Source organism: Protobothrops mucrosquamatus, unplaced genomic scaffold (genome assembly GCF_001527695.2).
Source record: "Protobothrops mucrosquamatus isolate PMUCROS unplaced genomic scaffold, P.Mucros_1.0 scaffold1669, whole genome shotgun sequence".
In the NCBI taxonomy this organism is placed as follows: Eukaryota; Metazoa; Chordata; class Lepidosauria; order Squamata; family Viperidae; genus Protobothrops; species Protobothrops mucrosquamatus.
In genome coordinates, this window is record NW_015387826.1 from 32373 (window position 1) to 54846 (window position 22474).

General features: G+C 40.8%; 1 protein-coding gene across 1 annotated transcript in view; it reads left to right on the forward strand.

Annotated features, from left to right (window-relative positions):
* Nucleotides 1–22474, forward strand: part of LOC107293602 — a 50165-nt gene that overhangs the window by 11976 nt on the left and 15715 nt on the right. The window contains exons 4-10 of the mRNA XM_029285430.1: nt 1534–1603; nt 2047–2149; nt 4027–4851; nt 8876–12361; nt 14744–14845; nt 16782–16835; nt 22157–22251. Of these exons, the coding sequence (XP_029141263.1) occupies nt 1534–1603; nt 2047–2149; nt 4027–4851; nt 8876–12361; nt 14744–14845; nt 16782–16835; nt 22157–22251 (4735 nt within the window). The remainder of the gene's footprint in view (nt 1–1533; nt 1604–2046; nt 2150–4026; nt 4852–8875; nt 12362–14743; nt 14846–16781; nt 16836–22156; nt 22252–22474) is intronic.

Sequence of the window (22474 nt, forward strand, 5' to 3'; positions counted from 1 at the left end):
TTTTGTTTAAGGTGAGGGCTGAGTTATCATTTTAAGATCTGTGCTTCTCCCTCAAGTAATATTTACTTGTCTTTCTGTGGGTGGAAGGAGAAAAATAATCTTAAGGTAAAAGGTATTTAAGATACAGCATGAAAAGTAAAAGCCCACATAATTGAAATTCTTTTAGGAATGGATCATCTGAGACACTTTTTGTCATCCCTAAGGCTGGCATACATTTAGTTGGATTATTAAACATTTGTTTTTCGGTTCCTGCTCTCTTTGTGCAGCCACGTCTGCTTTCATTGTGTGGGCACATAATACCTTCAAGATATTAGGTGTTGTCCTGTACATACTTATTTTATTATTATTTTATTTTATTTTATTTTATTTTATTTTATTATTTTATTTTATTTTATTTTATTTTATTTTATTTTATTTATTTTATTTTATTTATTTTATTTTATTTTATTTTATTTTATTATTTTATTTTATTATTTTATTTTATTATTTTATTTTATTTTATTTTATTTTATTTTATTTTATTTTATTTATTTTATTTTATTTTATTTTATTTTATTATTTTTTTATTTTATTTTATTTTATTTTATTTTATTTTATTTTATTTTTTATTATTATGTGTTCGAATGAGTGTTGACTCCAGGAGATTACCGGGCGAGTACCTGCAGTTTTCAAGGTTTTTCAAAAAAGTTTTGCCATTGCCTTCTTCCTAGGGCTGAGAGAGAGGGACTGGCCCAACATCACTCAGTGTAGAAGAAGAAGAGGAAGAGCTGGGGTGGAGTTATGAGAGTTATCAGTCTGGCATCATTACATCGCCACAAGTCCAGCCTCCCTTGAATTCCATTGATTCTTATCTGGCGCCAATTTCGTACTGACTGTTAACTGACTAGATTCTTGTGTATACAGGTTGAGCAGTAAATCCTGGAACTATAACTTAATGTGTGATCCCGATTCCTTCTGCCTGACACCCACCTGGCTTTGTGTGAATCTGCCTTCCCCACTGACTTTGTGTGTCAGAAGGTCGCAAAAGGGGGGTCACATGACCCCGGGACACTGCAACCGTCATAAATATGAGTCAACCTAGAACTAAGGAGAAATTTCCTGACAGTTAGAACAATTAATCAGTGGAACAACCTGCCTCCAGAAGTTTTGAAAGCTCCAACACTGGACGTTTTAAAGAAAAGACTGGACAACTATTTGTCTGAAATGGTATAGGCTTTCCTGCCTGAGCAGGGGGTTGGACTAGAAGACCTCCAAGATCCCTTCCAACTCTATTATTGTTGTTGTTGTTGTTGTTATGTAAATTGCAAAGCATCAGAATTTTGATCATATGACCATGGACATGGTCATGAATGTGAAAAACAGCCATAAAATATTCAGTGCCATTGTCACTTTGAACGGTCACTAAATGAACGATTATAAGTCAAGGACTATCTGTACCTCGGTTTCCTTAATTAAAAGTCCTGGCACTTAAGCCTGTTTAGATGGGTGACAAGGACAAGATCTAAATTTCTTTTCTTATCTCTTTTTCTTCAGTCCTAAAATGTCCAATACATTACAGAAACCCCAGGAAGGAACAAGGAAGTCAGCTCTTTCACCATCTAAGGTGAGTTATCCTTAGTATCCAGTGAAGGTAAAATGCCTAAATGAATATTTAAAAGAAGCAGAGAAAGCAACAGTCCTTTAGCAATAGCAATAGCACTTTTTCTGCGGTTCTAACTACCAGTTGAAGTCTATATCTGTCCTGTTTGGTAGCTGTACCAAACCAGACAGTTATAGAAGTCCAGATTAACTTCCATCGAATTTCCATTATAACAAACAGCATCTTCAATGGAAGCAAGTCTTAGTTAAAAAGCATTAACAGTGATTCTTGGTTAATGCAACTTTTCTCTCTCTAAATCAGGGATATTGTCAAACCCAAAATACTTATCAGCTTTACCCAGAATGATCAGTGATTGCAGTTGAGATACAAAAGCGTTTGGAGGGCTTTATTTTCTCTATTGTTCTTTCTTTCCATGTTTTTAAACCATATAAATTAAACCATTCCAGCAAAGGAAAAATCCGTTTAATGACTCATCTGGACCAGAAGATAATGCCAAAACTGAGTACTCGGAAAATGGAATGGCTAATTCATCGGAAACCACAGAGGAAGGTGAAGATTTTTTTAAAAAAAATAATCTGGACAGTTTCTATAGAATAATCAAAACCTTAAACAAATGTTGACAATCTATTTTGGTATCATATTAGCAAGTCCTACTTTACAAAGTTATTTAGCAAAAGTAATGTGTGGAATGGGGGGGTTTGGATATAATGGGCGAAATTGTGCAGTACAAAATGATATTAAAACACCTCCTGTCTCTATAAAATCATACCAATTATATGACTGTGTTTTTGTTTATTCAGTGTTTTTGCATTTGGGCCCTTTTATCAGCACTTCGCAAATAATTGCAATTTACAACGTATTGTGCTGGAAACTGATTTACTTCTGGTTTTCAGCAAAAATGCCTGTGGATTTGCTTAATGACCCTCACATTCAATTAACACCCAGGGCATTCACCAAACCACTGCCATAAAAAAGGTTGTTAAATCTGGTGCAATGACAGGACGACCCGCTCAGTGACCAGCACAACTTATAACCATAATTCCAGGTTCAGTTATGATTGTTAAGTTGAAGCCAGATTACACTTACCAGAACTGTTTCAAAGAGTTGATTATACAGTATTGTTGGAGTAGAGTAATCATTGATCCATATATTGGATGTAGGATCCATCTCCTCCTCCTCTTCCTCCTCCTTCTCTCCCCTCCTCCCCCTCCCCCTTGTCTTTGTTGATTCCTGCAACCGCTTAGACTAGTCCAGGGGTAGGCAACCTTGGCTCTTTTATGACTCGTGGACTTCAACTCCCAGAATTCCTGAGCCAGCATGGGGGAACTGTGGCCCCTTCATGACTTGTGGACTTCAACTCCCAGAATTCCTGAGCCAGCCTGGCTGAGCTTGGAAACCTCTCCCTTCCCCTCAGCATGGCTGGCTCAGGAATTCTGGGAGTTGAAGTCCACGAGTCATAAAAGAGCCAAGGTTGCCTACCCCTGGACTAGTCCCTGCAGTTTTCTTGGCAAGATTTCAGATGTGGTTTGCCATTCCCTCCTTCCCAGGGCTGAGAGAGAGGGACCTTCTCCAAGGTGACTAATCTGGCTTTGGGCCTAAAGCAGTAGTAGAACTCGTGGTCTTCTGGTTTCTAGCCTGGTGCCTTAACCGCTATATCAAACAGGCTCTCCATGTGCCAATTAGCCATATTTTACAAGCATGCCACGAGAAGCAAAAGCTACTTAAAATAAGTTTGGGTTTCCTATATTTAAAAAAATCTTTTTCACTCTGACCTTCAGCCGATTTTTTTTTTTCTTGATCCGAAGCCTAGCCTTAGTATGCAGCAAACTTGGACAAACGGACTTGGCTTGTATTGAAGAAGTCACACGTGGAATTGTTCACCTGCAAAATAAATAATAGTTTGGGCTATTTTTCTGTAATTTTGCTGGGTGTACGCTTTACTAAAACCATCACTTTATAACTGCTTCTCTCTTTACTATATAGCAGGGCTCTTCAAACTTGGCCCTTTTATGACTTGTGAACTTCAACTCCCAGAATTCCTCAGCCAGGCACATGTGCTTGGCTGAGGAATTCTGGGAGTTGAAGTCCACAAGTCATAAAAGGGCCAAGTTTGAAGACCCCTGCTATATAACATAACAAAAGTAATTCTGATTTTACTATTCCTATAGAATAAAGTTAAATCTTAAACCATATGACTTTGCACCCTTAGAAAGTATTTAATAAGCAGGTTAGCATCAATTCTTTTTCAGACCTATCATAATGCATGGCTGGCTAGGGAATTCTGGGAGTTGAAGTCGACAAGTTTTGAAGTAACCAGGTTTGGAGACCCCTGGTCTAAACTGTTAAGCAGTTCTTATCTGCAGTTTGCTTATAACCTTTTCTTTATATGTGTGTATCTCTCTCTCTCTCTCATTCACCTTCCGTAGAAAACCAATGCGGAGTAAATTTACCGAACTACAGCAGAGCAGAAGCATCGGAACAACCTTCTGTAGAATTTAGGCCGACGGGAAAACTGCCTGTACCGAAAGCGAGGAAGAATGTCCACAAGGCCTCAGATGCCAGCTTGCAGAGTAAAGATTCCTTACCTAAAACATCTAAAAGGATCAAGCAGGTCAATAGCCACGGAAGGCCGCCCAAGAGCATCCTCAAACGAAGCTCAAGTTCAAGTTCCACAGATTCTGAAGTATTGCGTCTCAGTCAAACCTTGGAACCGTCTAGCAAAAGTGGGCTGCCAACCTCCACCATCCTTGAAGATGTTGCAGAGAAGAGCCCTCCCACAGGAGAAGACTATTCTCAAAACTCACTGGACAGACTAAAGCAGGTCAGGTTCTCCTCCAGTGTAAGTAAGAATGAACGTCCACCAAAACTTGAGTTGCACGAGGGCAAAGAACTTGGGGAATTCAACTTGCTAGATGCCAACTCCACTAAAGCCAGTGAGAATGAGGGAAATTATTTGGACAGTCCATCTTTTCCAGCAAAGCCAGCACGATCCTATTCACCAGCTTTAGATGGTAACATGAAGGATGGACAAGAATCTCGAGACGGAAAAACACTTTCAGGTTCTTACAGCTTGAATGACTCAGAGCTGCCATCGTTGGTGAAAAGTCCTCCTGCAGAAGCTGCACTTCCAGGGGAACCATCCAGGCAGATGGGTCCCAGCACCATGGACAATGGAACTCTTCCAACTGTGACTCAGCCCAAAACTAAGCAGCTGAATCCTGAGCCGTGTGACGCCACACAAGGCAGCACTGGTAAGAAATACAATGAAGCCAATGAGATAACATCTAATCCAGGGCTTTTCAACCTTTTCACCCACTGTACCACTTTTAGGATATGGCAACATCCGAGTACCACCAGTCGCCTAGCAAGGTGTCAAAAACTTGATGACCCCCCTCCAAAAAAAGGAAAAAAGTGATAAAGTACAGGTAGTCCTCGACTTACAACAGTTCACTTAGTGACTGTTTGAAGTTACAATGGCACTGAAAAAAGTGCCGCCCAAGCCACAGCCGAGCAAGACACCTGACTGCCCGCCTGGCGGCGCTCTTCCTCCTGTCCGAGGTTTTCATTGTGGGCATTTCTGTTGAGGATTGGCAGTGGGGGTGGGGTGGGGGGTGTTTGATTTTTATTTCCCCCCCCCCCGTCTGCTGGGTGGTTTCAGCAGGTTTTGGTCACTTCACATGACCCCGGGACACTGTGACTGTCATAAATATGAGTCAGTTGCCAAGCATCTGAATGTAAATCACAAGACCCTGGAGATGCTGCAACATTCCAGCTGATCGGCGCTTCTTCTGGGCTCAGCAGAAGCGCCAGGATCAGCGCTGAGCTCCAGCTGGAGACTGGCACTGATCCTGGCGCTTCCGCTGAGCCCTGACAGCCCTGCAGCTCCAGCCATCTCTCGCTCAGGCTTGTGCGGTGCTGCCACCGGTCCAGCTCATTCCCCTCCCCCACTGCCACTTTTCTAGGATGGTCACATACCACCTGCCAGGTGCCAATGTACCACAGGTGGTACCTGTACCACAGGTTGAAAAGCCCTGATCTAATCAAATTGTCACTCTTGTTTCATCCTATCTTCAGCCTTGTTTTTAGGAGTATGATAGTCCAGGAAGTCCTCGATTTACAGCCATTCATTTAGTGACCGTTCAACGGCGCTGAAAAAAAGTGACTTATGAACATTTTTCACACGTAACGACCCTTGCAGCATTCCTGTGTCACGTGATCAAAATTTAAACTCTTAGCAACTGGCATGTACTTATGACAGTTGAAGTGTCCCAGGCTCATGTGGTCATCTTTTGTCACCTTTTGACAAGCAAAAGTTAATGGAGAAGCCATGTTCACTTAGCAACCGTGTTACTAACTTAACAACTGTAGTGATTCACTTAACAACTGTGGCAATAACGATCGGAAAATGGGACAAAATTCACTTAACAACTGTCTTGCTTAGCAACAGAAATTTTGGGCTGAATTGTGGTTGTAAGCCGAGGCCTACCAGTGCTTTTAATAACTTTGCCTTTTTGTTAATTTCTCATCATCATATTGTTGTGTACTTGCTAATTATTTTATTCAAGATGCATTAAACAATGATGGAAATAGCAGCAACATTGTCCAACAGAATTAGAACTAGCAAGTTATTATACTTAAGGAGACTCGGTTTATTTTTCATGTAGCTGGTAAGTAATAAGACTTGGAGAAAGATTTTGTTGTGTTTGTTGAGAGGTCCACGCTAGGATTCCAGAATCTGAACTTAAAACAGAAAAATCCTTCTTTATTCCAATTGTGCATCTTGTTTTCTAATTTTTGGCAAACCATTGTTTGTTGTTTAGTGTGACCAAACTGGTTTCTTTTCATAGCTTGTGGCCAAACTGTCAGGCACAGGTAATCAGGAACAGGAGTTGCGTTCAAAGTACTTCAAGTTTATTCCATGCTACCTATACACAAAAATCTGGTCTACTAATGGTCCAGGCAAATTAGCGCTAGATAAGAGTCAATGGAATTTAAGGAGGACTGGACTTCAGTCTCTTTGTGACTGTGTTGTGACTCCAAACTGATTACGCATTTGACCTCGCCTCCGAGCTCTGTCTGGTCATCTCCTACATCGACTTTGACCAGGAATTTTAAATCTTTCATCTAAAATACCAAGGCATTGGCTATATTTGGTTTGACGATGAGAAGGCTAATGGGAGACATGATAGCAGTCTTCAAAGCTTAAAAAGCTGTCCCAAAGTAAGTATGGGTTTAATTTAAAGAGTAGGTCAAGAATCAATAGGCGAAAGCATTATATACCTAAAGAGACTCAAACTTGAAATGAGGAGGAATTTCTTGACCGTAAGAGTTACAAAGCAATGGAACAGCTTGACTTCTGGAAGTATAGGGGCTTCATTGCCGGAGGTTTTCCAACGAAATTTGGATAACTATTTGGACTAGTTGTTAAGGCACCTGTGGGAGACCATGAGTTCAAGTCCTGCCTTGGCCATGTATGCCATCTGGGTGACCTTGGGCCAATCACCAGGCAACTGTGAGTTCTAGTCCCATTTTAGACATGAATGCCATCTGGGTGACCTTGGGCCAGTCACTCTCTCTCAGCCAAACACACCTCACAGCTGTGTTTGCGGTAAAAAGAGGAGGAAAGTACATTGGCTCTGTTCACTGCCTTGAGTTATTTGTAAAAATAATAAAGTTGGGATGTAAATAAAAATAAAATAAATGATATGAGGAGGCTCTCTCTTCTGGGCAGGGAGTTTGAAGACACTTCAAACCCTATAATTTTAGAATTCTTCTACAAAATGTACTAACAGCTGCATTTTCAAAACAGATTAGCAGATTGTTCAAGAATTCTGCTGAATACATACATTTATACACGTTTGAAGAATTTGTATAGGGAAAAATACTTTCCTGTTGGCATCTTATATCTGCTAGCTAGAGCTACAGGTAGTCCTCGACTTACAACCATAATTGGGACTGGAAAAATTGTCATTGAGCAGTGCAATCATTAATCACGTGACTGCCACCATTTTTAATAAGCTTATTGATACAGTTGTTAAGCAAATCATGTGGTAATTAAGCGAGATATCATATGATTGCTATATGTGACCTTCCCTGCTGGCTTTCCCATGGACTTTGGTTATTGGAAGCATGCTGTGTGTGTGTGTGTGTCACAAATGCGATCAGGTGACCCTGGTTGCTGCAACCATCATAAATGCGAACCGGTTGCCAAGCCTTTGGATCGTGATCATGTGACCGTGGGGATGGTCATGAGTGCAAGCCCTGGTTGTGCATCGTGCTCCTGTTAGAAGCACTGAGGCCGGTGGAAGGATTAGCCATTGACAGCTGGGAGATCCTGTCATGCTCTGACAGGAGCTGGAGCAAAGGACAGGAGCTCACCCCGCCCCATGGCAGCACTCGGGTCTCAAACACAGGCTTGCTAACCTACAACCCAGCATCCTAAACACGGGAGCCACCGTGCTTCTGCAAGCACTGGTTTTAAGTAGCTTTTTCAGTGCTGTTGTAATTTCAAACGGTCGCTAAAAAACGGTCATAAGTCAAGGACCATCTGTATATTACGAGAGGGAGTCTGTTCTTAGTTGCCTGTATTCTTCCCGACTCATTAGAGTAAAGGCCATTGAAGACTTCACCCTATTTTTTCTACTTTTTGGCTGATTAAGTAATTTCTACTCATTCTAGTGTTCAGGGAGATTGTTTTTTTTAAAAAAATGCAAATGCAGGATGTGGAATGTAAATAAATAATATGTGAATAGCTTTAGTTAAAAAACACTGATTATGCAGTTGGACAGCCTATGTAATAATTGAAGTACAAATTTAATTGATTGGCTGATGTAAAACCCTATAAATTGGACCACACATTTTAAAATTAGCTTTTAAAAATGCAAGCATTTTAGCTGTCGGAAGTATTTGGAAATAATGTTTTGGGAAGTATTTGGCAGCCTGGAAAACTGCCCTCAAAGATAGTCACTTTTACAATTCAAAATACACCATCTAAAAATGAAATATAGTTTTCTTTAAAGGCATATAGCAGAGCTGTGGGGAACTATGGCGCTTTCATGAGGTGTGGACTTCAACTCCCAGAATTCCTGGGGCAATATGGCAGGCTCAGGAATTCTGGGAGTTGAAGTCCACATGTCATAACAGCGCCATAGTTCCCCACCCCTGGTATATAGTCAGGCCGATCTAGGCAGCTTGAAATCAACTGATACCATTAATTTGGGAGGCTACAATTTTTTTTTTCTGTTTCTCAAGAAATATTGGCTGTGTCTCTTGTAGGCCAGGAGTTGCGTTTGGCTGAGGCAGAGGAAGCCGAGTTGTCAAACACCGGCTGTGCAGACCTTAAGCAAGGTAAGCCTGCTCTTGTTGTGGGTCGCAGTGTTGACAAACATGCTGCTGAAAATTTGAAGGCCGCTGATGAATCTATATCCAAAGTGCTAGACTGGTTCAAAAGAAGTTCCAGTACTGCTGATAAAGAAACAGTTTTGATAACACCTCAGCAAAAGCAATTTACAGAGGAGATGGACACCCCAAAGTCAGTGAAATTGTCTACAATTGGAGAAGATAAGGAGTCAAATACAGAGCTGTTAAATCTGAAATCGTCTCTGTGTGAAAGAGGAGAGTCAACGAGCAAAGACTCAAGGCTCCAGGATATCGTAAAACAACCAGGACAATTATCCTTTTCGGAAAGCGAAAGTCCAAGTGAAGTGGTCCTAGGAGACCAAGCTCCTTTGAATCGAAGCAAAGAAAACGTGAATGCAGCTTCTCACAATATTCATATCACTGACGCTTCTTTTGGAAGTGGAATGAAAAGAGAAACCAGTTCACAGATATACACTGATGGAGAGAGAGATGTTAAATCTTTCTTGGAAGAAGAAAACAGCGAGGTTAAATCTGGAGAAACTCTAAAAGATCCTGAAGGAAAGGACTGTAATTTTCAAGACACTGAAAATATGCCCCACGCCAACAATAGAAGTAACCTGGTCCTGCAACAACATGAGTTAAGACAACCATCGGTGATAGGAGATAAGAAAAGAGTCAAGGATATGAAGGCTTTCTGGGAAGGTGGGAAGGTGACTCCAGAGCTTGGAAATAAGGAAGTTCTTACAAATGAAAATATGTCTAGTAATACACAAGAATACGGTAGGATAAAACCAGTGAGCGGATCTTCTGGATATGTAACAAGTGAATCTGACAATGAACAAAGCAAATATAATTTAGTTACCTTCAGAAAAGTTGAGATAAGTGAGGAGGAGTCTGAGATGAAAGGTGATGATGTAAAATTTTCAGGAACGAGCAGGCCCATCCAAGGAGATAAATGTACAGAAAACCAAGATATTAATATATCTAATGAAGTACTTTCGAATGACCAGAAAAACGCTAACATTACAGGAGTGTTGAATGAGAGCAATTTGCAGCCGAGTTACAAAGTGATGGCATCTTCTAAAGAAAGTGAAAGGCCAAAAGTCACTGCTTTAGAAAAAGGGACTCTTCAACCAAAGTCTCCTTTTAAGATCCATTCATTGAAAGAAAAAATGGATGAAGAATCCAGGTCTCAAATGCTCAACCCTTCCCAATTCCAGAGCCTGAGAAACTTTTGGGATATGGGGACTAAACCACAGAGCAAAATTGATGAGACCATCCCACAGACGCATAAGAGTAGCACTGGAAGTTACACGAAAGAGTTACAAGAAAGAACTGGAAGTAGCCAAGCCATTTTGGATGATGGAAGATCTGGTTTTTCTCTTCAAGAAGAGGAAATGAAGAAACCTACTGCTCATATTTCGCCCCAAAGTCCTTTAGCAGAAGCCATGTTTTCCCCAACAGCAACTACAGTACCCATGCGTTTAGATTATGTCCTAACAAGGGACGATGACTCATCTCCTGTGCTTCCAGGAAAGGAACGGGCAGGAATAAAAAAAATTTCACCTGAAATACAGCATAACAAGGTTGTTAACAGTAGTTTTCAACCAACAGCATTGGTTGAAGAGTTCCGGGAGTCCTCTTGCCCACCAATACATGAGAAATGGATTCCATGTGTAGAGTTAGTAGGAAAGGATCAAATGGCTCCCAATGATCAGATTCAAGAACCTAGTTTTGTCCCTTCAGGCACAGATGGAAAAGCTGGTCTTAAAACAAGTGAGGTCGTAGAGATTGTAAGTAGGACTTTGGTCCCACCAAAAACTGCTGGTGCTGATGCTTTTAGTACGAGTTTGGAGAAGTTGCTTAAGGAAACATCTGATCTACAGGCGTCTCTCAGGCAACATATCATAATGGATGTTTCTGAACCAGCAGACCTTACGTCAGAAAAAAGGGATTTTTTTAATAAGGTAATGGAGCGCAGCCATCATTCTTATCCCAGTGATCCAGAAGAGAGCAGAGAGGGATGTCAAACAGAAGGAACTATGGAAAAACATCACTTACTCCAAACTCAGCCTGTGGAGTTCACAACCAACATGGGAAGTTTGCCTAGATCGCTGGAAGAATTAAAACCCATGCCTGTGAAAGAGGACAGGCAAATGTATTTCAGTGATAATCCTGCTTGGGAAAAGAACTTGCTGATTCCATCCCTAGAGCTGATACAACCTGACACCTGTGGTGCAGCTCAGAACAGAACAGACTCTGCTGAAGAAGACGTTTTGGAGACGGTATCCAAAAACAACGTCCCACCAAACAGAGAATGCAGCGATTTGAACGCTAAACTCATCCGTCTGTTGAAAGAATCAGCAACATGGCCCAGGACCCAGGACATTTTGGAAGCACCATTTGATGATCTTCCTAAAGAGAATCAACAAAAATCATATCAACAAATGAATAAAGAGAAAGACTTTGCTTCACCCCAAACGTCCAGTCATTTGAGAGAGACTGTGGGTGAGACTGCTGAGAAAAGCAAAGATACCAACAAAGACGCCAGAGTGCTGATTGTCGTGCAAGATGGCACAACGGAAGCAACTAAACAATATGCAGATCCTAAGGAGAGAATCCAGGGAGAATTAGCTGGGAAGCAGCCTGTGGACACGATGGAAACAGTTGTGAAAACTATGAAACCAAAATCATGCGATCGTGCAACATTTAGAGCCAATTTAAAACAAATACTTAACGAAGATGCAACAGGGTTACTTGGAGACATAGAAATTCCTAAACTGACACATTCCCCATTACAGCCTGATCAGTCTGTGAGCTCAGCTTGTGCCAAAGATACACGGAATAGTCAGGAAGTAATTGAAAGAGTAGAAAAATCTACTGTTCCTTCTAATTCTAGACAGGTTGAATTCAAAGCCCGTTTCCAAACGTTACTCAAGGAAAACTCTGAAATCTTACCATGTAGCCAGAAAATCACAGCAAAAGAGGATCAGGCATTAAAATCACCTGTAGAAATGTCGAGGGATTATCGTAGTGAACTTAAAATCCCACTTACAGAGAAGGCGTCCAAGCAAACTGACGGAGGAGGAAAGCTTTCAGAGGACATGGCCTTCCAAAAAATAATCCATCTTAATCTAGCATCTTCAGAAACCCCATGTCTGGAAAAAGATAAGGATTTTCCTTCCACAGCCGATAAGGCAGAGGACAGAAGTATTCAAGAGAAAGAAGCAGAGTTTTCCACTTCATTAATTGATGCCAACAGAAGCCTGATAGTGGAGCGCGGATTGCAAAGATCAAGCACCCCCCTCGGTGGAAGTCCTATCCAAAGCGGGGAAGTGGAGCGTTATCAGGCCGCCCCTCCTGCTGGCGATGACAACGATGTTGATGGAGATGCCAAGAATTGTGAGTCAGATTTTTCAGAGAAAAATAAATCCGTTCTGGGAAGCCAAAGAGATCCAATATGTGAGCATTTAAAAATTATTTCATTCTAATCTGGGTCTGTTTTATAAAGATTGTTAGAAAGCCACCTGGATGCTACACACTCATTCCCCGCCCCCTTAAAGCAAAGATGTCCTGACTTACAATTCAAGGGGCATAGGTTCCTTCGTCAGGATTTAAAGGGAAATACATTTTACTCTAAATTAGAAAAAAAATGCTTATGTATTTTCTCCGTAGTTCCAGAACATTGGGCAAAAATCTGTGCGGTAATCTAATTTATGATGGCTTCCTATCTTCCTTTTGTCCAATCAGTTAGAAGCCAGAAATGGTAGCATATGTTCTGAATAATATTTTTTTTAAAGGATTTCTTTATACCAGCCAGATATAAGTTTGGATCATCCTCCTACAAGATTAATTTCCTGCCTTAGTTTGGCAGAGAGACATGATCAATACTGTAGACAGCCCTTTCACTTTGACAGCACAAATTGTTGGAAATTCTAAATAGTCACTTTTCCAAAGTTCGTTTTAGCCTCAATTTAGCAAATTGAGACAACTTCACCAGAGGAAGACAAGGAAAGGGTTTATTCATGCATTGCTTTTCAATCAATTGGAGGACTTGACTTCAGCAAACAGTTTTGAGTTAAATGTGCTCCATTATGATTCGTAAGAGAATTGTGCCCAGCAAAGTAAATTTGGGATATCCATTTTTTTTTTATTCCAAGCAATCTTGCACAGCTGGAAACCAGCGCAAGATTTTATTTTATGCTTTCTCGGCTCTTCCTCCTATACCTGCTTTCTTAATATATCTGAACCTCTGAGATTGCTTGCGGAAATTCCTCCTGATTGGAAGGAGTGAGGAGAAACTTAAGGCGTTTCTTAAGATCAGAAGGAATGATCTTAAGAAAGTTTAAAGAAAGTTAAGGAATTTCTTAAGATCAGAAGGAATGAGGGGAAACTTAAGGAGTTTCTTAAGATCAGGAGGAATGATCTTAAGCAAGTTTAAAGGAACTTAAGAAGTTCCTTCAGATCGGAAGGAATGAGGAGGAACTTCCTAACAGTGAGAACAATAAACCCAGTGGAACAGCTTGCCTTCAGAAGTTGTGGTTGCTCCATCACTGGAGGTTTTTAAGAAAAGAACTGGACAGCCACTTTTCTGAAATGGTACAGGATCTCCTGCTTGAGCAGGGGGTTGGACTAGAAGACCTCCAAGGTCCCTTCCAATTCTACCCTGACTAAATGGTTTAAAACCTTTTTGGTAGTAGATGCTGCTGCCTGCTTGAATATCTACTATAACTTCAGGATGGCTTCCTGCTTTGCTTAGCTATCTGCTCTGTTCTTTAGCTCTTTCAACAGCACCAGTTCTCACGATTCAAAAGTTGGTTCTCATGCCAGCCTCTGGCTGTGATTCTGTTCCAGCCAGCCCAACAAATTGCAACCTGGTCTTTATCAATCATTTTTTCAAAATCCTATCAACCTCAAAGTTTCCTTCCCGTAGCAACAATAACTAAGGCAACCGCGGCTGACTAAGCCCATCACGCAAGAAGAAAGACACGTACTTGGCATTTGATAACCTGTCACGAAACTACTCGTGAAGTAGCGATGTTAGAGGACACACCCAAACAGATAAAAATATTTCTTGATAAAGAAATGGGGCTGTAGAAGGCATGGGATTTTACTTTTCATTATAAGGGTGGAATTACGTACAGGTAGTCCTTGACTTACAACCACTTGTTTAGTGACCAAAGTTGCAATGGCACTAAAAAAAAATGACTTAGGACGGTTTTTCATACTTATGACCATTGCAGCATCCCCATAGTAATGTGATCAAAATTCAGAGGCTTGGCAACTGGCATGTACTTAGGACAGTTGCAGTGTCCCGGGGTCATGTGATTCCCTTTTGCGACCTTCTGACTAACAAAGTCAGTGGAGAAGCCAGAGTCACTTAACAAGCATGTTACTAACTTAACAGCTGCAGTGATTCCCTTAACAAGAAAAGTCGTAAAATGGGGCAAAACTCACTGAACGACTGTCTTGCTTAGCAACAGAAATTTTGGGCCTCAACTATGGTCGTAAGTGCAGGACCACCTGTATGACAAGAAATGTGGAATTGTCCCATTCAGTGGCCGTCCTGGCAAATTTCAGCTAGGGAAGGGAAAAGCGAGGTAGTGAATAATGAAATAATTTCAGATCACCATAAGAAGGAATGGTGATAAGGGCTGGCGTTCTTATATTCTTTGGTTTCTATTTTTAAAACTTGGGTGAGTTAACACAGGTAAAGGTAGGTTATCCCGGTTGGGACATCGGTCTATGTGTTGTGCCGTGCTCATATTTTTTGTTTTGAAACAGGTTCGGAGGAAGAGTTGAACCCCGTTATGAAGGCCCTGAAAAGGAATTCAAATAGGCAAATTCCTTCCAAAAGTGTAGAGGACATACCATCAGCCACCTCAAGTGAGCAAAATCTGACATTTTTCCATGCCCTTAACATTTCTCATTGAGTATACTTTTGTCCCAATCTGTCCACCGTTGTCGTTTTGTGTTACTTTTTGGAAGGAGTAAACACCTTGAAAAGTTTTCATCAAGCCAATATATCTACAAAGCTAATCGCTAGAGGAGGGATTGAAAAAAGTTGTATAAAGTTATTTGTTTACCGGGATTGTTTCAGAAGATGCCTTGTGAGATGGCTCACACCCTGTCTTGATCAATGCTGTAGCTGTTGGTGGATCCAAATCCATCATGTCTCATCCCAGTTTTTATTACAGGCAGTCCTCTCTTAAGAACCACTGAGTTGGATCAGCAAATCAACGACTGAGTTGCGAGGGAAGTGGCTCCCAACTGCAACTGTGCTTATGATCTTAATTCAACTTTCCTTTGCTTCACGGACGTAGGTCATAAATTCAAGGATGGGTCACTCATAAAATTAATTTTTCATCACCATTGCAACTGAATGGTCACTGCGTGAGACCTTTGCTAAATGAGGACTACCTGCACCCGCATTTTATTTCCATTATTTCCATTATACCACATGGTGGATAATGCTGGTGGGATCAGGTGATGATTTGATTAAGTCATTGGCACGCAGATTGGATGAACTGCATCAGTAGAAAAGTGCTCTACATCAATTATTTTTGAAATGTACTATACAGATAGTCCTGGACTTCAAAAACCATCCATTTACTGACCGTTTGAAATTACAACGGCACAGAATAAAGTGACCTGTCACCATTTTTCACACAACCACTGCAACATCCCCGGGGTCACATGATTAACATTCAGACACTTGGTAACTGGCATGTACAGTAGTGGCCAAAATTGTGGAAACCTTTTGGGAAAAGTGTACAGTAGAAATGCCACCTTTGGTTAAGTTTCCACCCATTTTTCTTCTAATATCTTTATAACTGTAGCCTTGTTCACTTAATAATACTATTTTGCATCGCTTTCTGGACAACCAGTGAACTCTTTGCACCATTACTTTAATTTTATTACGTTTTACAAGCTCATTAAATGAAAGAACACAAAAAAACCCAACCAACTTGATAGTGATCACATAACACACTGACAAATATCCTCCTCTCAGCTTCAATACATGACATCAAAAACTGAATCCTACTGTGATCTGATTGGCTCATTGCCAAAACAAGATGACACCTGATTGGCTTTCTAAACGCTCATGCTCATTGGCTACAATCAGATGAAAGGAAGCACAACTTGCTTAAGTTGATATCAGGTATCAACCTAAGCAAGTTGTGCTTCCTTTTTCTGGTTATTTGGCTATACCTTTTCATAGAATACAGTACAGATAATTGAACAAATGTTGTATTCTTGGTTAAATTATCTTTCCATTGATTTTGATGGTACTACTCCAAAAAAAAGTGGTGTTATTAGCCATCAAACCTCAAAAATACACTTTTCCCAAAAGGTTTCCACAATTTTGGCCACTACTGTACTTATGACGGCTGCAGTGTTCCCTGGGTGATGTGATCACTTTTCGCAACCTTCTGAGAAGCAAACTCAACGGGGGACCCAGATTTATTTAACAACCATGTTAGTGACTTAACAACTACATGATTCACTTAACATCTATTGAAAGGTCGTAAAATGGGGCAAAATTCCCTTAAAAACTCTCGCTTAGCAACAAAAATTTTAGGCTCAATTGTGGTTGTAAGTTGAGGACTGCCTGCATATAAATTGTACTAAAAATGTTGATAGATACCCTTCTCCTCTTCCTGTGGTACAGTACATGTGGTTTGTAAAGAAGGCTTTTTCAGAACTTGACTTTACTCCAAATTTCATTTTGCTTCTCTCCCATCTCAAGAGGCTTCAACCTATAAGGATATCCTGAACAGCTGAATTATCTAATTGTGTCACCATTTTTCCTCTTGCACAGATAAAGAAAAAATAAACCTTGCCAGGGAAGACTTAGTGCTTAGTGCTGAAGATGGTAATTATTTTATATGTAATTGCATGAATTTAAATGTTCTACTTTAATGAAAATGTATGCATTAAGTATTCTGTGTCTTCGGTGACAGTTAATAGCTAGGCTTTAAAATCGTTAAAATATTGCATGATTTAAACTTTGGATTGGCCTGTGACTTTTGATTTAATGCCCTGTATAAAGATGACTCTCTCAGAAATATAGATTGCAGTCCAGACTACGTTGCTCAAGTTTGAACCCACAGCCTTCAGCTAAACTCAGAGTGTGCATAAAATGTGTGCCAAATCTTACATAAACTATGACATGCCATCATAATTGAAATTAAAATGGGCAGGACATTCCTAACTTCCTAGAATATTTGACCATTATTAATTGACCAATTTATTGCTTTGGAAGAATGGATGGATAACCCCAATCAACCGATAGGAAGGCACCACATAAATATGACTCATAGAATAGCCCAAAGCACATATTCCAGTAGAGAGAAGTTAGAGTAGAGTAGAGTGGAATAGCGTAGCGTAGCGTAGCGTAGCGTAGCGTAGAGTAGAATAGAATAGAATAGAATAGAATAGAATAGAATAGAACTGTAAGGGACCTTGGAGGTCTTCTAGTCCAGCCCCCTGCTCAAGCAGGAGAACCTATACCGTCTCAGACAGGTGAATGTCCAGTCTCTTCTTAAAAATCTCCAGTGATGGAGTGCCCACGATTTCTGGGGGCAAGCCGTTCCACTGGTTGATTGTCCTCACTGTCAGAAAGTTTCTCCTTAATACTAGGTTGCTTCTCTCCTTGACCAGTTTCCAACCATTGTTTCTCGTCCTTCCCTCTGGTGCTCTGGTGAACAACCTGACCCCCTCTGCCTTGTGGCAGCCCCTCAATACTGGAATACTGCTATCATGTCTCCCTTATTTCTTCTTTTCTTTATACTAGCCAAACTCAAGTCTCTCAGCCATTCTTTGTATGTTTTAGTCTCCAGGCCTTTGGTCGTCTTAGTTGCTCTTCTCTGAATTTTTTCCAAACTCTCAACATATTTTTTTTTTTTGATATGGTGACCAAAACTGGCTGCAGTTCCCTGAGGTTGGGCTCCAGTCCAAGTCTAGAAGCTCGGAAGAGTAAATCTCTGGTCCTGGTGACTGACACAGATTTGATCTTGCAAATATGATACTCCCTATTATCCTGAAAACAAATGAATTTATTAGCTAGGCTAAGTGCGGTGAAAGGAGTTAAACAGTTTAAAAAATGTAACTTGGGGCGTCCATCCAGGATTTGATTTTTTTTTTCGTATTTTTTTTAAAGCGTAAATGAAATTAGGCCTTGTAATTTGCCAATTCTTCAAGAGATTTTCTCTACTTTTAACATCTGGCAGCTCTCTTAGCCGTATCTCATTTCGAAATATAAATGCAATTATAGAATAGCTTGAAAATAGAATATCTATAGATTCTGAAGCGAGGAGCAGATCCAGAGACAACAGTTTTGTCTGTAACACTGAGAGTGACCTTGCTGGATCAAACTAAGGACTTGATCGGTTTTGTTGTCCCGAAGGTGCTTTTTCCAAAGGGTAATTGGACTTCCTTGTTTTTTTTCTTTGAAAATATTTAGCTTCTCATCCAAGAAGCTACTTCAGTTCAGAGGAAAAAAACCCAAGAAAGTCCAGTGGGGGTTTTTGTTTTTTTTTTGAAAAAGTACCTTAGGGACATTCATGACCTGGATGATTGAGAATCTCCGTAGTCAACTGGTTTTGTTGTTTTCCATATAATCAACCTTTCTACTGTGAGTGGAATTTAGAAGCACGGTGCCTTCAGTCTGGAGGTAGCATTGTGACTTCAGGATTAATTGTCCCAAAGGTGCTTTTTCAAAAGGCAACTGGGTTTTGTTTTTCCTTGTAAACATTTCGCTTCTCATCCAAGAAGCTTCTTCAGTTCTGAGAAGCAGCTTCTTAGATGAGGAAAAACAAAGTCCAGTTGCCTTTTGAAAAAGCACCTTTGGGAGGACTGAGGATCTCCGTAGATATTCAGGATTAATTATCCTCCATAACCTGCCCAGTTAATAATAATAATAATAAAGTTGGAAGGGACCTTGGAGGTCATCTAGTCCAACCCCCTGCTCAGGCAGGTAACCCTATACCATTTTGGACAAATGGGTGTCCAGTTTCTTCTTAAAAACTTCCAGTGTTGGAGCATTCACAACTTCTAGAGGCAGGTTGTTCCATTGGTTAATTGTTCTAACTGTCAGGAAGTTTCTCCTTAGTTCTAGGTTGCTTCTCTCTTTGGATAGTTTCCATCTGTTGCTTCTTGTCCTGCCTTCAGGCGCTTTGGAGAATAGCTTGACTCCCTCTTCTTTGTGGCAGTCCCTGAGATATTGGAACACTGCTATCATGTCTCCCCTCGTCCTTCTCTTCGTTAGACTAGACATACCCAATTCCAGCAACCGTTCCTTATATGTTTTAGCCTCCAGTCCCCTAATCATCTTTGTTGCTCTTCTCTGTACTCTTTCTAGAGTCTCAACATCTTTTTTACATCTTGGTGACCAAAACTGGATGCAGTATTCCACGTGTGGCCTTACCAAGGCCTTGTAAAGTGGTATTAATACTTCACGTGATCTTGATTCTATCCCTCTGTTAATGCAGCCTAGCACTGTGTTGGCCTTTTTGGCAGCTGCAGCACACTGCTGGCTCATATTTAAACGATTGTCCACTAGGACTCCGAGATCCCTCTCAGAGTTACTACTATTGAGCAAGGTACCCCCTATACTATACCTGTACATTTGGTTTTTCTTGCTTAAATGTAGAACCTTACTTTTTTCACCATTGAAAAAAGTCTATTTTCAAAAACCCATCCACATTATTATCCATCACTAGATAAATAGATCCTGTGGTTAATGGCAGCACGGTTGTAATTGGAGCCTTCTTGTTAAGTATAACACTATGTTATTTGTGGTTGCAATTTTTTGATCAGATCACCCAATTGAGCTCAGTGGCAACCCAGCAGGAAGTGAGTAATAAGACCCTTCCTGAAATATAACATTTTCGTGACTTTTCGCTATTTTATGTTATACTACTGACTAACCACTAATACATTTGGGAGGCTGTTCTGGTTCTGCTAATAGTTTGCATCATAAAATAAGAACTAATTTTGCATTGATGAGAGCTCTTGTGTGTTTAAAGCAACGCATGATTGCATTGGCCACCTGAAGGTAACACCCAGCAAATGGAAGGAACCAAACGGTGGAAAACATGAGAATGAGGTAGTAATGCAAAAGAAAACGATAATCTCATCACGAAGGATGTATAGCTCAGCGGCAAAACGATCCTGTGTTTTGGGAGGGAAAAGAAATTGATATGGCCTTGATCCCAGAGAAGGATCAGGGGAAAAAATTGAGATTTTTATGTTCTTGCTAGATACAGGGCTCAGCTTTTGTTTGTGGAAAACTTGGTGTCCACTGAATAATTCTACCACCCGCTGAGCTTTGTTATTTTTTTCCCCCCTCTTCCCACTCTTCATCTGCTAGAAGGGATGATGAATGTTCAGTTTAAGAAAAAAGGGGGAGAAAAAAACAGCATCCCATTTTCCGGATATTTTGAAGCAGGAAATATTCCTACAAAAGACTTAATGCAGTTTAAAAAGATAATAAATGTCTGGAAAAACCCTAGGCTTAATCTTCCTCTGTACCTCTGTTTCATGATCATCCTCAACCTCAATTTCCTGGTAAAAATTTGTAAGTTTAGTCCATTGCCTCCAAAAAGTTATCCACTCCTGATTTAGGAAGTTTATTGAACTTGGACGAGAGAGAGTAAAATTCAGATCATTCCTTGATAACATTACAATTGGATACAGGCTTTTTTTTTCTACACAGAGGGGTATTGTTAACTGTTTAATAAATGGATTGATTGAATTAACCAATTGGCAAATGTATTTATAAACTGGGCTTGTCATGAATTCTTGATTTATATAAAATGTAAGTTTGGTATAAATGATCTTTAAGCACCAACTCAGATAGCTTTGCTTGTATCTCATGGGAGAATTCTTGCAGGCCTATATTGTTGCAGGTGCAGGAATGAAGTCCCAAAGATGCTTTTCCACGAGGCAACTGGACTTTCTTGTTTTTCCTTTGAAGATGTTTCGCTTCTCATCCAAGAAGCTTCTTCAGCTCTGATTGAATGGTGGGAATGGAAGGATTTATACTCCTTGCAGACAGCTGTCATTTGCATTCTTTTAGAGCAGACATGTCAAACACAAGGCCCGGGGGGGCTGGATGCGGCCCGCGAAGTGGTTTCATGTGGCCCACGAAGCCATCCTGGAAACAGTGAGGGAACGGCCCCTGCTGCCTTGGCCCTGGCCCAGGCCGGCTGGGAGCCAATGTACAATTTTGTGGTGGCCATCTATGCTGAAATGCATTCAGACTTAGCTCCACAAGGCCATCTAGAAACAGCGAAGAACCAGTCCCTGTTGTCAGCCCCGCCCCCTGGGTGCATGCTTGGGAGGGGTCACCCTTTGTGAGGAATGAAGAAATGGACCATGCCTTGGCGCTTGCCCTGGTCCCACCCCCTTCTGCCAGAGACCCTCAGATCTATCCTACTCCTGCCCAGGCCCCCACAGGCACCCTTGACGCGAACAATGTAGTGCTGGCCATACCCACCCAGTAGGCCACACCCACTCCATCCACGCCCACCCAGTAGGCCGCACCCCCCCGGCCACCCCCCCACCCCCCCAAGGGCAACCACAATGCTGATGCAGCCCTCAATGAAATTGAGTTTGACACCTCTGTTTTAGAGAGTCGTTGAGGCTACCTGGAGGTTTATCTAAGAAAGCTCCACCCCCATTTGCACTACTCAGGTGACCCTGAGGACACAGATAAACTTCCAAGTGGCCTCAATGACTCTCTAAAAGAATGCAAATGAGTATAAATCCTTCCATTCCCCACCATCCAGTCAGAGCCGAAGAAGCTTCTTGGATGGGAAGCGAAACATCTTCAAAGGAGAAACAAGAAAGTCCAATGGCCTTGTGGAAAAGCATCTTTGGGACAGCTATGACCTGGATGACTGAGAATCTCCATAGACACGGAGGAATGGAGGAATGGTAAAAAAATCTTTATTTTAGAGGAGATTCGAAAATTCAGAAAGGACTTGCGTAGATCATTAATTATGCCAGATCTTTATGCTTCTTTGCAGCAAAGCTTTCTGGTTTTATGAAACGTAACTTGCATGTACACGTTTTTGAAGCATGCTTGTGGGTTGTTGTTTTTTTTCTTCCAAGAACACTTCTATATGAGTCAATCTTTTTAGCAAGACGTGAATCTAATTAGTTTTCTCAATGTGAATTGCTGCTTTTTAGTTTCCACAGCACCTTCTTTCTCTGACAGTCAGTTTTCGCGTCCGGAAAAAATTAAGATGATGAGCAAATCGGTCCCAGCATTTCTTCAGGATGAGGCAAGTTTTTAACCTCCGTTTTAAGAAAAACCATAATGATGATTCGCTTTAAGGTTGTGGTGTTTTAGTAAAATGTATGGCAACTACACTCAGAAAGCAGGCGGGTAAAGAAATGAAGCTGGCAGATTTCCCATTATTGCAATCGGTCTGAATATTGTAAGAAAGAAGATTAGTTAGAAGGTAGTCCTTTTTCTTAGTAGTTCATAAATAACACTTTATGCAT